This window comes from Rhamphochromis longiceps, linkage group LG7, assembly GCF_057381845.1.
Source record: "Rhamphochromis longiceps isolate RC_006_pf linkage group LG7, R_longiceps_female_GT1.1, whole genome shotgun sequence".
In the NCBI taxonomy this organism is placed as follows: domain Eukaryota; kingdom Metazoa; phylum Chordata; class Actinopteri; order Cichliformes; family Cichlidae; genus Rhamphochromis; species Rhamphochromis longiceps.
The window spans coordinates 24,439,837-24,455,282 of NC_140563.1; the positions used below are offsets into that span (position 1 = coordinate 24,439,837).

At 40.0% G+C, this 15,446-nt stretch overlaps 1 protein-coding gene across 1 annotated transcript in view; it reads right to left on the reverse strand.

Moving 5' to 3' along the window:
* Positions 1 to 15,446, reverse strand: part of LOC146665355 (solute carrier family 23 member 2) — a 70,561-nt gene that overhangs the window by 36,822 nt on the left and 18,293 nt on the right. The window contains exons 2-3 of the mRNA XM_085412968.1: positions 13,038 to 13,190; positions 8,272 to 8,429 (exon numbers count right to left, since the gene is read on the reverse strand). Coding sequence (XP_085269094.1) covers positions 8,272 to 8,429; positions 13,038 to 13,190 — 311 coding nt within the window. The remainder of the gene's footprint in view (positions 1 to 8,271; positions 8,430 to 13,037; positions 13,191 to 15,446) is intronic.

The following is a 15,446-nucleotide window of genomic DNA, read 5'->3' on the forward strand; positions in this document are numbered from 1 at the left end:
TTAGGAATTGGCAGTTGATTATCACAAATGGAATCCCTTTCCTGATATTTCAAGTTTGTCAAAATATGTGACATTCAATTCATCCTGTCTTCCTCCCTTAGCCCATCAATCATTATCTGACTTGGTGGTATGTGTACCTGTCTGCATAGAGCTTACGACAACCTGTATCGATCAATCGTTTGTTTATTTTCTAGTCTATCTATGATATGACAGTGTTTTTCTGATTTAATTTAATTTACAGCATTTTACAAATCAGTTAGTGCTTGTAAAACCTATCTGCAAATGTATAGTATAGTGTACAATCCATTGGTTTTATTATACTGTAATCTGCCAAAGGGTAGTCAAGCTTTGTTATTACAGAGTCCTGTAATGTATTTTTTGGGAACGAAATCAAATGTTATTTCTTTCCTCTTAGTTTAGACTACACTCGTGTCATAGTTATGTACCTATTTTCCCCGTGCCATATGCTCATAATGAAGAGTGAGAATGCAGTTTGTGTTTAAAACTAATTCAAACATCCAGAGAAAAAATTTCAAACTAAATAAAATACACCCATAGTGTTCATTCTTTAAACAAAGGATTTGGCTGTAGTGCGATATTAATGTTAACCCCTCCTTGGTAGGACTTCCCAGCAAGTCCTGGCAGTAACCTGAATAGAATAGAATAGAATAGCCTTTATTGTCATTGTACAGAGTACAACGAAATTGGAGTGCCACTCCCTTGGTGCAAGTTTCAATAATAAATATAAATGTAAAATATAAAAAGTACAAAAAAAACAATCATAAGTACTCAAACAATAGTATGTACAATATATACAGGATAGCATCATTAATATAATGACAGTATGAATAGCAGCATAATATAATGACAGTGACGGTATGGAATAGGTTCAATTGTTTTTGTGCTTATTTACTACGGTGATAGCTCTGGGAAAGAAGCTATCCCTGAATCTGTTTGTCCTGGTTTTATGTGACCTGTACCGTCGGCCTGACGGTAATAGTTCAAACAGTTGGTTGCTGGGGTGAGAGTAGTCCTTGATGATGTTGCCAGCTCTGCTGAGGTACCGAGAGTTTGCAGTGACCTCCAGGCTGGGCAGAGAGCAGCCAGTGATCTTCTGGGCTGTGTTGATGACCCTCTGCAGTACTTTCCTGTCCGCAGCTGAGCACCCTGCATACCATGTTGTTATGCCGTACGTTAGGATGCTCTCTATGGTGGCTCTGTAAAATGTCACCAGCAGCCTCTCCTCCAGGTTGTTCCTCCTGAGGACTCTCAGATAGTGGAGACGCTGCTGGGCCTTTTTAACCACCGCCGTGGTATTTGCAGTCCAGGAGAGGTCATCAGAGATCTGCACGCCCAGAAACCTCATGGAGTGTACCCTCTCCACACAGTTCCCGTGAATGTAAAGTGGGGCCGGGTCTGCTCTGCCCTTCCTGAAGTCCAAGATAAGTTCTTTAGTTTTCGTTGTGTTCAGTTGGAGGTTGTTAACTGAACACCACTCACTCAGTCTGTTGACCTCATCTCTGTAGTCCGACTCATCCCCCCTTGAGATGAGTCCAACCACTGTGGTGTCATCCGCGAACTTTATGATGGTGTTTGAGAGATGGGTAGGGGAGCAGTCGGATGTGTAGAGCGTAAACAGGAGGGGACTCAAAACACATCCTTGTGGAGACCCGGTGCTGAGTGTGATGGTGCTGGACCGGTGGGGGCCGAGTCTGACAGACTGTGGTCTATTTGTCAGGAAGTCCTTGATCCAGAGGCAGATGGGGGTGGAGAGTCCCAGGTGAGACAGTTTCTGGACCAGGATCTCCGGGATGATATGATTGAATGCTGAGCTGAAGTCCAGAAAGAGCATTCTCACATAGCTTCCTCGGTGCTCCAGGTGACTCAGCGCAGTGTGGAGCGCTATGGTGATAGCGTCCTCGGTGGTTCGATTTGTCCTGTAGGCAAATTGGTGGGGGTCCAGAGTGGGAGGCAGACCGGCCCTGATGTGCTGACAGACCAGTCTCTCAAAACACTTCATCACTACAGGCGTAAGTGCAACAGGCCTGTAGTCATTTGGGCTGGCCACAGCTGTCTTCTTGCCGATGGGGATGATGGTGGAGGTTTTGAGGCAGGGTGGGACGGTGTTTGATGACAAGGAAAGGTTGAAGATTTTAGTGAAGACTCCGGTCAGTTCGTCAGCACATGCTCTGAGAACCTTTCCATGTATTCCATCAGGACCTGCCGCCTTCCTGGGATTCACTGACCTTAGAACACACCTCACTTGATGCTCCCTAAGTGTTAGTGTGCCAGTGCTGGGGGCGGGTGGAAGTGGTGTGGCAGCTGAGGGCCTGGTCGTCTCAAAGCGGGCGAAGAAACGGTTTAGATCCTCAGCCAGTGAGGCATCAGTCCTAGATGTTGCCTGGTTATTGCTTCTGCAGTTGGTAATGTGATTGATCCCTTGCCACATTTTTCTGGGGTCGTTGTCAGCAAAGTGATCTTCAATCCTCCTCCTATAGACAGCCTTAGCTTTCCTGATGCCTCTACTCAGGTCTGCCCTGGCCGCCCTATACGCAGCCCTGTCCCCTGACTTGAAGGCAGTGTTGCAGCTTTTTAGGAGGGATTGCACTTCGCTATTCATCCAGGGTTTTTGATTTGGAAACACCCTGACCCTTTTGTTGACGGTGACATTGTCAACACAGTTCCTGATGTACGAGAGTACAGTGTCCGTGTACTCCTGGAGGTTGTGGCTGGAGAATAAATCCCATACAGTTGTTGAGAAGCAGTCCTGCAGTTGAGAAAGGGCTCCTTCAGGCCAGGTTTTTATTGTCTTTGTCTGGGGCTTTGTTTTTCTCAGCAGGGGGGTGTAGGTGGGGGTGAGGGACATGCAGAGGTAGTCAGATCCAGCCAGGTGGGGGAGGGGTGTCGCTCTGAAAGCATGCCTGATGTTTGAATAGACATGGTCCAAAGTGTGTTCTCCTCTCGTAGCAAAGTTCACAAACTGGACAAATTTAGGAAGCACAGTCTTTAGGCACGCTTTGTTAAAGTCGCTTTGTTTGTTTATGGTGTTGAGCAAGAGGCTGAGAGCCGTGCTAACGTTAGCATCCGGCGGTATATAAACAGCTATCACAATAACTACTGTAAACTCCCTCGGGATGTAAAAAGGTCTGCACAAGACTGCCAGAACCTCCAAATCAGGAGAACAGTGTGTGTGAATGATCCTGCTGTTACAACACCACTCGTTATGCACGTAAACACATAGCCCCCCTCCTCTGCTTTTACCTGAGTTGCTGTTTCTGTCATGCCGGTGTAGCGTGGGGCCTGCTAACTCGACTGCAGCGTCGGGAATCAGCGGGTGAAGCCACGTTTCCGTAATAAGAATAATGCTGCAGTTACGTGCAAAGCTTGTGTTGGCTATCTGTAGCTCCAATTCGTCCAGTTTGTGGGTGATGGATCTGGCGTTCGATAGGAAAAGGCTCGGAAGTGCTGGCCGGTGTGAATGTTTGCGTAGCCTAGCATCTGAGCCCGACTGGCATCCCCTCTTCTGCTTTCTTTCCCCCGTCGCCTTCTACGCTTGCTGGGCAGACCATCCACGGTGACCCTGGCGGTCTCGCTATCGCCACCAGGATGTTGTGTGTTCGCTGATAGTCGCCAGAAACAGACAAACTATATTTAAAACCTAGGTCAATTAGGTTCTGGCGACTGTAAGAGATGGTGGTGTTGCAAACATTCAAAAATATCCACATTAAAAGTAAAAATTAGCACCAAACTGGAGAGCTAAGAGCCGCTGCACCCGTGCGCGCCGCCATCTTGCTAATATGCAAAGCTCATTTTAAGTTTTCTGTAGCCCGATAATAAAAACTGTCAATGCGTTGGAATCCATTCAATCCTTCGAATCACGTTTAAAAACCCACTTGTTTAAGCTAGCCTTTGAAACAAATTTGATTTAAAATTTTTACTCAGTTTGCGTTTGTGCCATACCACTTATCTGAAACTTTTCCGTAATGATAACTGTATTTTCTTCGTCACTCTATTGCTGTAACCCCGCAAATGCGGCTCTTGTGTGAAGCACTTTGATGTACCTTGGTCTTTTAAATCTGCTATAGAAATAAAATTGAAACTTAAACTGAAAAATTAGTGATGGGATTTCCGGGTCTTTTTAGAGAACCGGCTCTTTCGGCTCGGCTCACTAAAAAGAGCCGGCTCTTTCGGCTCCCAACCGGCTCTTCAGGTTGTTTTGTTGCTTTAATTTATTTATTATTAACAACTATATAAAATTATGCACAAAAGGAATTACTAATGTAAAAAAAACCCTGTAGTTATATATATATATATATATATATATATATATATATATATATATATATATATATATATATATATATATATATAATATATATATATATATATATATAAATATATATAAATATATATATGGTGGCCCCTAGAGACAAAGCACATACAAACTCCAAAACACACTTCTAGCGTTAACTGAATTTCCAAAGCTACCTAGATCACTTAAATTACACAATTGAAAGCATGTGTATTGTTTGTGTATTTATACACAGGCATTCATATATATTCAAATAATTTTAAAAAATGTTTACCTGTTACTACCACACACCAAGTCGTTGGTACTTCCTGGCTTGTGTAGCCACTAGGTAACAAAAGCTCAACACTGCCCCTAGCATCCTGGAGCACTTCTGTTGTGAATTGTATGTGCTTCAGGGTTTTTTTTATACACTCCACATAAAATGTAATAAATAAATCATATAATACAAAAACCAACTATTCACATTTCAACTTTTAACTATTTAAATTTTCATCATTTTCCTTTTAAACAAATTTAAAGTGAAACAACACAAATCACTGCAAACACACAATTAAATATAATTATGAAAAAATATGAAAACAAAAGAAGATGCACATTCTCTGTCATATGGGCCTGCATGAATAAACTTTCTGAATCCTTTATCATCTGCAACTGAAAATAGTTGTGGGTGATCACTACACCTTTCTAATGTGTTTCTGGCTCTCTTTCTCTCTCTTTCCCTCGGGCTCTGTTCTGTGAGTGTAACTACCGCCCCTCCCCCCTCTTCCCAGCACAAAGCACAAGACTCGCGTGCTGAGTGAAGCGGAAAAAAGTGCGAGAGAAAGGGTGAGAGAAAGAAAAAAAAACAACCCACGGCTCCCAATAAAGATCCGGCTTGCGTCTGTCACTACCCGATCCGTACCGGAAACCCGATCTGTACCCCGCATGTGCAAATCTTACGTCACTTCCTCTCTTTGCCAACATTGCGACATTCAATATATTTGAATGATACAGTTAGCACCCAGTTAGCTCCTAGCATTTCTCAACAGCTCTGCCTCCTTTTCGACTACCGGGACAGTTAAACAATGGATAACCCGTATCCGCAACAAATTTTTGCTTTTCTCCTCAACAGAGAGTGTTCCCCGATTGAACAACAGCGCCGTAAAATAAGAAGAATGGTGCCTAATGACAGAGTTAATAATACAGACTTTATAATATGTCACGTGAAGATTCAGAAACCAGATGAAGTGTTTACTGGCAATTGACAGTGATAGCGGACATTATCATCACTTTTGCAACAATCCTCTCCACACAGACAAGCATAAACACACTCGATTATCACTAAATCAAATTTAACACACGTTTGTAATGACGCTAATTCAGTTTACAATAGGGTTCATTCGCTCAGTCAGCAGGTGGCGGTATCCTCGTACACTGGGAGTACACTGCCATTAAACGAACAGAAGAAGAAGAAAACCCCTGCACATGCGCGGTACGGATTGGGTAGACCCGATTTGTATGGTCCGACTTTGCACATGCGCAGTAAGGATTAGGAGTCCCGATCTGTCACTATCTTTTTATTTTTTTGTTTTTGTCTACATTATATTAAATGTTTCATTATCGGAAACATTTTAAATGTCACGGCAAGTGAGAAGAGCCGTGTGGAGGAGGAAAAGGAGGATCCACACGCAGGCAGTCGTGAAGGTGTAAAAGGTGATTTATTGAACACAAAAGGAGAGGCAAACGGCAACACGGAGAACTGAACTAAACTGGGAAACAACTAAAACTACAAAGCACAAACCTGAATGAGAATGAGCAGAGAAGAATGATGATGGACAGCAGGGAGAACACACGGGTGAGACATGGTAGATACACAGATGAGGCAGGGTGGAATACACAGGGTAGTAATGAGGAAATGGGCCACAGAAGGGAGACACAGCTGGAAGAGATCAGGGCTAACGAGACATGGGGAACAAAGCTGCACACACTAACATAAGACAAAGACTTTCACAATAAAACAGGAAACATGAATCACAACTCAGAGACATGGACTCAACACAGAGACAGAAAATGAAACATGGAACTGTACTATACATGAAACCACCATTCCTAAAACATGGATAATAGAAACATGAAACTCTAATAATAATAATAATAATAATAATAATAATACTAATAATAAACATCACAACAAGAGAATGAGAAACAATCCAAAACACCAAGATAACTGAAACACAAAGTACCAGAGAAACAAAGAATAATCCATGATGCAAAAGTGAACCAAAACATAATAAACTCAAAATACTGGGTCCAACGGACCCAGAACCGTGACATTAAAAGATACTTGTTATTATTAACATCTTAACAGATACTCTGACCTGTAACTATCGTAAAATGCTTCGACCGGAAGTAGACACCTTTCGCGCATGCGGGGTACCGATCGGGTTTCTGGTAAGGATCGGGTAGTGACAGCGTCATTCACTTCAAAGAGTCGGCTGTTAGAGCCATTTCGTTCACGACCGACACATCACTATGAAAAACATCCTCCTTTTCACCCAAGCAGTTTTATTTGATTGCTCTACCAATGGCAATGCTGCTATTTATTTAACAGACTCTTCCTGTTGGATATAAATTTCATATCAGCTATCATTATCTGTTAACTAAGTAACTACTCTGCTACTGAGGATGCCGCTAAAAGATTTGAGAATGCTACATGTAGGACACATACCGCCACATTCTTAAAGAAAAAGAATGTGCATGAGAAAACTGGCTCTTATAATAAACTCAGAAAGAAATCGGAATCCAATCAGTGGAGTTCTTGGAAGAAAACAAACCCCTGGCCTTTGCAAGGTATTGTAACTTTTATATCTAACAGCAAAATAACAAAACATGTAACTATCATTTGCTGTTTTTATTCTTGTTTGTGAATCATAATAACCATAATAAAAAGTGATATGTCAAAGTGTTGAAAAGTGAAGTTGTTCTCTTTCAGAAAGTGTCCTAGCTAGGCAATTAATTACTACTGACATGAGATGTTCTAGAGCAGCGGTCCCCAACCTTTTTTGCGCCACGGACCGGTTTATGCCCGACAATATTTTCATGGACCGGCCTTTAAGGTGTCGCGGATAAATACAACAAAATAAAACTAGTACTGGTACCGAAAAAAAGAAAATTTATTCATAACACACGTGAAAAGACCCAGGAAAACCGAGTAAGATAAGATAAGATAAGATAAGATAAGATAAGTTAAGATAAGATAGAACTTTATTAATCCCTCGGGTGGGTTCCTCTGGGAAATTCGATTTCCAAAAAAGCACAGCACCGACAGAAGTTACAGAGTTATACACACACACATATATATATAAATACAGAGACAATATAAATAAAATATACAAAGGGGATAAATAGAATAAATAGGAATAAAAATAAAAATACAAGTGAATTGCACATTTCAAGTATTGAGTCTATTGCACCGTTGACTATTTACAAAAGTATTGCACAAGAGTAAACGATAAAAACAATACCAAAATAACGCTGAAAACCGATAAAAACCCTGAAAACTATACATTTCACGCCTGAGCCTCAACTCTCGCGGCCCGGTACCAAACGACTCACGGACCGGTACCGGTCCAAGGCCCGGGGGTTGGGGACGGCTGTTCTAGAGATTCCCACAATAAACTAACCCACAGTTTAAGTTCACATGAACCACTACAGGAGCTGGGCTGTTACTTTAGATCCTTTGTGGATGTGTTTTAGGAAGACTTATATTAATCCTCAAAAATCCTCACTGAACAAAGAAATGCTTCCCCAATATCAGGTGTGCCAAACAAATAAAACGCTCACTCATTCTTAGGTGGGGCATTGTCTCAGTTTGCGCACTGCGAAGCTAGTGCCAAAAGATATTACACAAGTGGAAATTCTTGTGTGAACTCTTGTGTCTTCGTCTGCTTTGGTTCACTGAAATCATAAAAGGGTGTTACCTGTTTCCAACAGTCGTCTGCAGCAGCGTACACAATCCTGACACAAAGAATATGGTGGAGATCAGCTGACTTTTAGCAATGTTGTTGTCCTTTATACAGAGCGGTTCAGCCAAGATCAGTGGAACTGCAATGATGCCACCGAAAGCAAGAATGTAATGCTGCAGAAAGTGGAATAATAGAGAGATTTTAAAGGATTAAACATATTTTCTTTTTATACAGATTAATTTATGTTTTTATCTTCATAAAACTCCTTTTTATTTGACTTTAATGCTTGCTGTGTTGTTGTTTTTTATTGAAAAACAGTCACAATGTGCAATGACATAGATGAGAATTAATTTCATACCAGACTGTACTGGATGTCATTATCTCAAAATATCTGCGTACAGATCAAATGCCAAGTGTAATTGAGGAAATGTCTAAATCTAAAACAGTAATACCAGTTTATCTGATGTTCTCTACTCAGTAAGCAATAAGAGTTTCCCTATATCAGTGTTTCTTTGCTTTAAATCATTATGACAAAGGCTATTTCTTGTAACTCAGAACTAGTGTGGTCAGCTAGAATAATAACAATCTTGTATCTGCTACATCAAAACACAACGGCCTGGCTGGCAGGATATGTTCAGTCTCAGATGTCTCACACTTTAATCTAATTTGAGTGATGCACAGACATATATCTGGACTCACTAAGGCTGCTTGCAGCCAAGTACAAAACACATTATATGTCATTGACAACACCATCGGTGTGGTCAGAGCTAATTCTCCTATCAACACAACCTACAATGTCGTCCAGAAAATGTTAAGTGATTTGTAAAAAAAATAAATAAATAAATAATATGGGCAATGGAGCGGGTATCCTTGGTGTTTCACCAATGCTGACAAAAGAAGGTAATGCCACAAGTATTAGCAAAAATGTCATATCCTTTTATGTCTTTGCAGCTGACATTCAAGGCTTTACTATACTTCACACAGGGGTGGAAAACACGGGCATTGTTTGTTTTAATCATTTTCCAAACCTGCAACAATCAGGGAGATATCAGTTCCATGGCAGTGAGGATTCCTTGTGGAATGAGATAGGCTGGTAGAAGTTACTCTTTCCAGATGTATAAACCTAAAAGATTTTACATTTTGCCCAACATTCATATTTTGTGGTCAATCCTAATCAGTAACATAAATGGCCTTTTGCCATGTCAAGTTAAAAGACACAATAGAACCTTCAGCATCACTTATTAAAAGATTTGAGTGAGTGGTCATATATATATATATATATATATATATATATATATATATATATATATATATATATATATATATATATATATATATATATATATATTAGGGGTGCAACGATATTCGTATCGATATTGAACCGTTCGATACAGTGCTTTCGGTTCGGTACGCATATGTATCGAACAATACAACATTTGTTATTTATTTTATCAACTTTCCTTCTGACGATGCTGTCTGTGTTGAGTGCTCAGTGAATCTGCGTTCGACTACTCCGCCAAGGCTCGACAGTGCAGCCTAGGCGGAGTAGTCGAACGTAGATTCACTGAGCGCTCAACACAGACAGCATCGTCAGAAGGAAGAGCGCAGGGCAAGCTAGCGAGACAGAAGTTAAGCTCTCCTTGCAACATGGACCTCCCCCACCCTCATTCAGATCTGGCGTTTGGAATTATTTTGGTTTTCATGTGACGTATGACCCTGAAGGTAAGCGAGTCATGGACTAAAGTAAAACAGTATGTTGGATGTGCCATGCAATGCTCAATTACATGGGTGGGAACTAGTGTGTTAGCTCGTTAACGTGTTGGCCGTCTAGCCCCATGCACGGGGCGATCGGTGGTAGCTCGTTAACGGAGATTTGCCATGTTGTGGCGTTAAGGTCATTTCAACGAGATTAACCTGAAAGCACTAGTGGGAACACGACGAATATGACTGCACATTTACGCCGACATCATCCTAGTGCAAAGACAAGTGGAAGCAGAAAAAAAACAAGCAAGCATGCTACTAACTTTAGCCGAGTCATTTAGACAGCTGTTAGCACATGATTCTCCTTATATGTTTAATATGCTGCTGAGAATATAGCCCAGAAGAAGCGGATAGTATAGCTTTTATTTTGGAAAGAGACATTTCTCTGTAATAAACTCTCTTTTCAAAGATGAGTGATTCCTCAATCAGATACAGGGCTCGCAATATCGCTAGCCCGACGTCCCGGGGCTAGCGATTTTTTTCAGTCGGGCTACCAAAATCTATCTCTGCCCTGCCCGTCGGGCTATTGTAGGAAGGAAAAATATATGTCAATGCTTTTGCATTCTTTCAGAAATGTAGCTGGGTAATTATGTCATTGGCATCGGTGAGCCGCTGTCAATATGTGACATATTGCAATCGCGTTTGAATTTGCGCTTGTTTTTTTGCTTTCACTTTGCAATCGCGCAAACTGTGTATAGAGAGCGACAGCACTGATCTGTGAGTGATGATAATTTGTGCACCAATTCTTCTGACATCGTCTTATTAATTGTTAGCTTACTATGCAAACATGACAAGTGAAATCTCACGCAGCAAGCTTAAACATGTGAGAGGTTGATCGCGCAGAGAATCGCTGAGCTTATGTGAGTGCGTGTGTAAAAGCAGCAGGATATATATTTGACTACGATGACCTGGATGACTGAGAACCTTCACAGACAGATATATATTTTAGTTCTGCTGAGCCAAATAAGACAGGTCAGGGTGAAGAAGTGACAGCCAAAGAAAAGCTTACCACAAAACGGAGAAGTTATGACAAATCAGACTATAAGGCAAAAAGAAAGTGCAGCTTTATGGTTTCATGGACAAAAGAATTTCTGTGGCTGCAATATGACGAGCTATATAACCAGGGGTGCACATAAGTGGTCCGCAGGTGCGCATTCGCTGTCAAAATAAAAAACACGCACAAGGGTTAGGGTTAAATTTAAAAACTGTACTTTTGAGTTAAAATATATATTTATAATTTTAATAAATGAGAAATTAAAAAGGCATGAACATTTTTTTTGTATCGAAAAAATATCGAACCGTGACACCAAAGTATCGAACCGAACCGAACCGTGAATTTTGTGTATCGTTGCACCCCTAATATATATATATGTATGCTAAAATGCTAACAGATTATTTTCAAATAAATACAAATCAATAATATGCTACAGGAGAAAATAAAGTCACCAACATTTTGGTCATTTCAACATGCCAGCCTTGGAGCTTAAATTTAATATATTTTTACAGCATGATCATATTTTCCTTGTCGCTGGTTCAACCAAGGTCACTCAGCCTGAAAGAAAACTGGTATTATTATAACCTTGAAAATATCTAAACTACTAACTTATGACCACACTTTGGATTTTAACCATATTGCAGGTCTTGTAAATAATGTTATTGAATGATTGAAATGCTGTTGCTAATCAGCCATGAAATTAACTCTTGACATTCTAGTCTTTGCTGCATGTCTTACCCACACTCTGGTATGTTATTAATAAAATAAAGTCCCATTTCCAAAAATGTTTTGACACGACTTAAAATAGTTTAACTAAAAATGTAAAGAAAATTACATGTCATATTTAGCTTTCCCTCCCTTTTTACTCAAAATCCCCCTTACTCATTTCTGCTCATGTCTAGAACCGTCTCACACATACAAGCACTCACATGTTAGCGACTTTACACTAAAGTCGCTAACGAGTCACTAAAGAATCAGGGTTAGGGTTACTGACAGACCTTATTGTGAGTAAATACATACTGTTGCCAACACACATTAATTATCACCCCTTTTTAAAGTGAGACATTTTCTTTAACTACATTAATGTCATTTTTTGAATTATTGTTTATTTTTTAGTTCGCAAATGTTGCAACAACAAAAAAGACATTACCATCAACTTGTCAGGATTATGGAAATCTTCTAGTTATAATTTCAACTACATTTACCTCAGCTTTAGTTACACTTCTCTTTCTCTGTATTAAAAAGCTGGAAAACACTGACAAACCCACTTTCCTAACTGTCCAGCACTAAACTGCAGATAAAGGAAGCTGATGGTGCAATATCGATCATTAAGTTACTGAGTTATAGAAAGTTTTTAATTGTCTCAAAAAGAAATTGAGAAGGATGTGGAATTTGGGATTATGAATAATGACTGCTAATTTGACCTCGCATTTGCTGTAGATGTAAATGAGAATTGGTTTAGCCAATGCAACTTTATTTTTACAGAGCTGTAGGTTTGTCTCCTTGCTTTGGCATTGATCTAACATCAAGAGGCTTCATTATAAGAGTAAATGGACTGTTTCTTATATACCCCTTTTCTATTTGAGCACTCAAAGCACTTATTCGCCCATTCACACAAGCACTTTTTTTTCTGCACCTAAGTGCTGTCTTTCTAACAGTCACACTTTCACAGTGAATGTATTGGAAAGCAACTTGGGGTTTACTATATTGCCCAAGGATACCTTGGCACGCAGACTTGAGCAGGCTGGCTTGCCCTACCAACCTTTCAATCAGTAGATGACCGGCTCTACCTCCAGAGCTACAGCCAATCAAAGATGTTCAATAAATGAAAGCAGAATGTTTTCCTGCAGTAGTAGCAAGGTTAGATACAGTTTTCTGCTGTGACACTGGGCTAAACCACCAGTGTGTGAATGCGAGAGTGAATGAATAGTGGCATTGTAAAGCGCTTTGGGTGCCTTGAAAAGCGCTATATAAATCCAATCCATTATTATTATTATCCATTAAACAAGTCAGAAGATAGATTTACCTGGAAGCCAAGCAAAATGCAGAGGTACCATGGTGGCCTGTCATTAAGGGAGTAAACTAAATCTATTTTTTTTCCTGTTGTCTCTTCTAGGGTTTCCTCTGTGTGAGACTCCCCAGGATCAGCTGTCAGCTGTGGCTGTTCGTCGTCTTTGTCCTTTAAGAGAAGCATAGCAAAAGTCATTAGTCATTAATTAGTCATTAATTTAGCAATAATTAGTTTAATCCACTGCAATGCATTTCTTCCTCTGCATCATTTCAGCAACTGTTTGAAATTTTAATTACTTTAAATCCCAATTAATTGTATGCACAAGTTTGAATTTATTTAGGATTTTTTTTTAATGTATGTATATATTTGAGCTTGTATGTATGTTTTTACATAAAAGGCCAATATACACTCAAATCTTTTAATAAGTGCTCCTGCAAATTGCTGTGAAAGTGTTACTTTCTCAGCTGGAGTTGCTTTTTTTTCCTTACAGATGCTGCCTCCAGTTGGAGCTTGTATTCCATTTCCTTAACTGCTTGCGGTAGTATTGTGCTTCCATATTCTGCCAGATGGCATTACTACATGCATGGTAGTAATGTGGCTCTGTGATCCTCTTGCTTTGCCCCTGCTTTGGCAGTTATGAATCCTGAATTTTTGTTTGTCTGTGACTTCCTGGTGAAATGCAATGCTTGTGCTTTGTGGGAAAACTGAGCTCAGGTTCACTGTCTCACTTACCTGTCTCTTTAAGTTGCTTGCCTGCTTACAAAAGACATATTCCCCTTTTACTCAACTGCCTGTCCAGTCTCCACCACTTTCTTCTTCCACTGTCCCTGGGATCCTCTGGCCTGCCAGTAACAGCTCCCCTATCTTATCTGAGTATTTATCTGTTGCTAATAACTTCTTGCAAAACACGACAGAATTATCTGGCCAAACACTGGACTCAAGAGACTCAGCTGCCATACCTATATGGCTTTATCTAAACAAGGTTTGTCTTTGGGCCAACACAAGCATGTGCAACATTTATTCATGGAGCAGCTATAGACCAAATGTGCACCGTAATTGTGACAAGTAATTCTGGCCTCAGTGACCATAGCCATTCACCCCACTTCTTCCACAGTGATTGGTATCAATTGGGAGAGCTTAAAAAGTGTTAAAGCTTTCCCTCCTATGAAGTTTTTCTTTGTCTAAAAGAAGAGTAAGACTCTTAGGCCATTTTCTGATTGCTGGGGGTTACCAGAGGTTAAATCAAATCACCAGATTTCTTCTGTTCAGTTCAGCTTTTGAGGCACCATAATGTTTTTACAAAATTAGATCTGTGTAATGCTTATAAACATAAAAGAAAAGGATGAGTGGAAAACTACTTTTACCACTCATTTGGGACATTTTAAATACTTGGTGATGCCATTTGGTCTTACTAATGCCCTTGCTGGTCTATGTAAAAGCAGAAAAATGTCCAAACAATAGCATTTCTGCTCCTTCTAAAATTGCATGGACACCCTCCATGCAATTATCAGTGCTTTCTTTTTGCTATTTATTATCAGTAATTTATGAAAAAAAAAATAGTACTCTTACTAAACTGGCCTTTAAGTGATTGGCCCCAGATGGTAAGTTAAACCCATGTGGCTTTTTCTCCCAGCATCTGTGCTGCTGAAAGGAAATATGATGTCGGGAAATGTGAGCTACTGGGAGTGTAATGCTACCATTAGACAAGTGCAAATGCTGGTTGGAGGGGATTGAGCAGCTATTTATCTTCTGGAGAGGCCACAAGAATCTCTCTTACTGTACATCTGGTTATGCTATGATGGAGAAAATAGTGTAGGGTCAGAACCCCTGATAGCCTGTCATGAAAATACCCCATACAACGTAATATACAGGGAGTGCAGAATTATTAGGCAAGTTGTATTTTTGAGGAATAATTTTATTATTGAACAACAACCATGTTCTCAATGAACCCAAAAAACTCATTAATATCAAAGCTGAATGTTTTTGGAAGTAGTTTTTTAGTTTGTTTTTAGTTTTAGCTATTTTAGGGGGATATCTGTGTGTGCAGGTGACTATTACTGTGCATAATTATTAGGCAACTTAACAAAAAACGAATATATACCCATTTCAATTATTTATTTTTACCAGTGACACCAATATAACATCTCCACATTCACAAATATACATTTCTGACATTCAAAAACAAAACAAAAACAAACCAGCGACCAATATAGCCACCTTTCTTTGCAAGGACACTCAAAAGCCTGCCATCCATGGATTCTGTCAGTGTTTTGATCTGTTCACCATCAACATTGCGTGCAGTAGCAACCACAGCCTCCCAGACACTGTTCAGAGAGGTGTACTGTTTTCCCTCCTTGTAAATCTCACATTTGATGATGGACCACAGGTTCTCAATGGGGTTCAGATCAGGTGAACAAGGTGGCC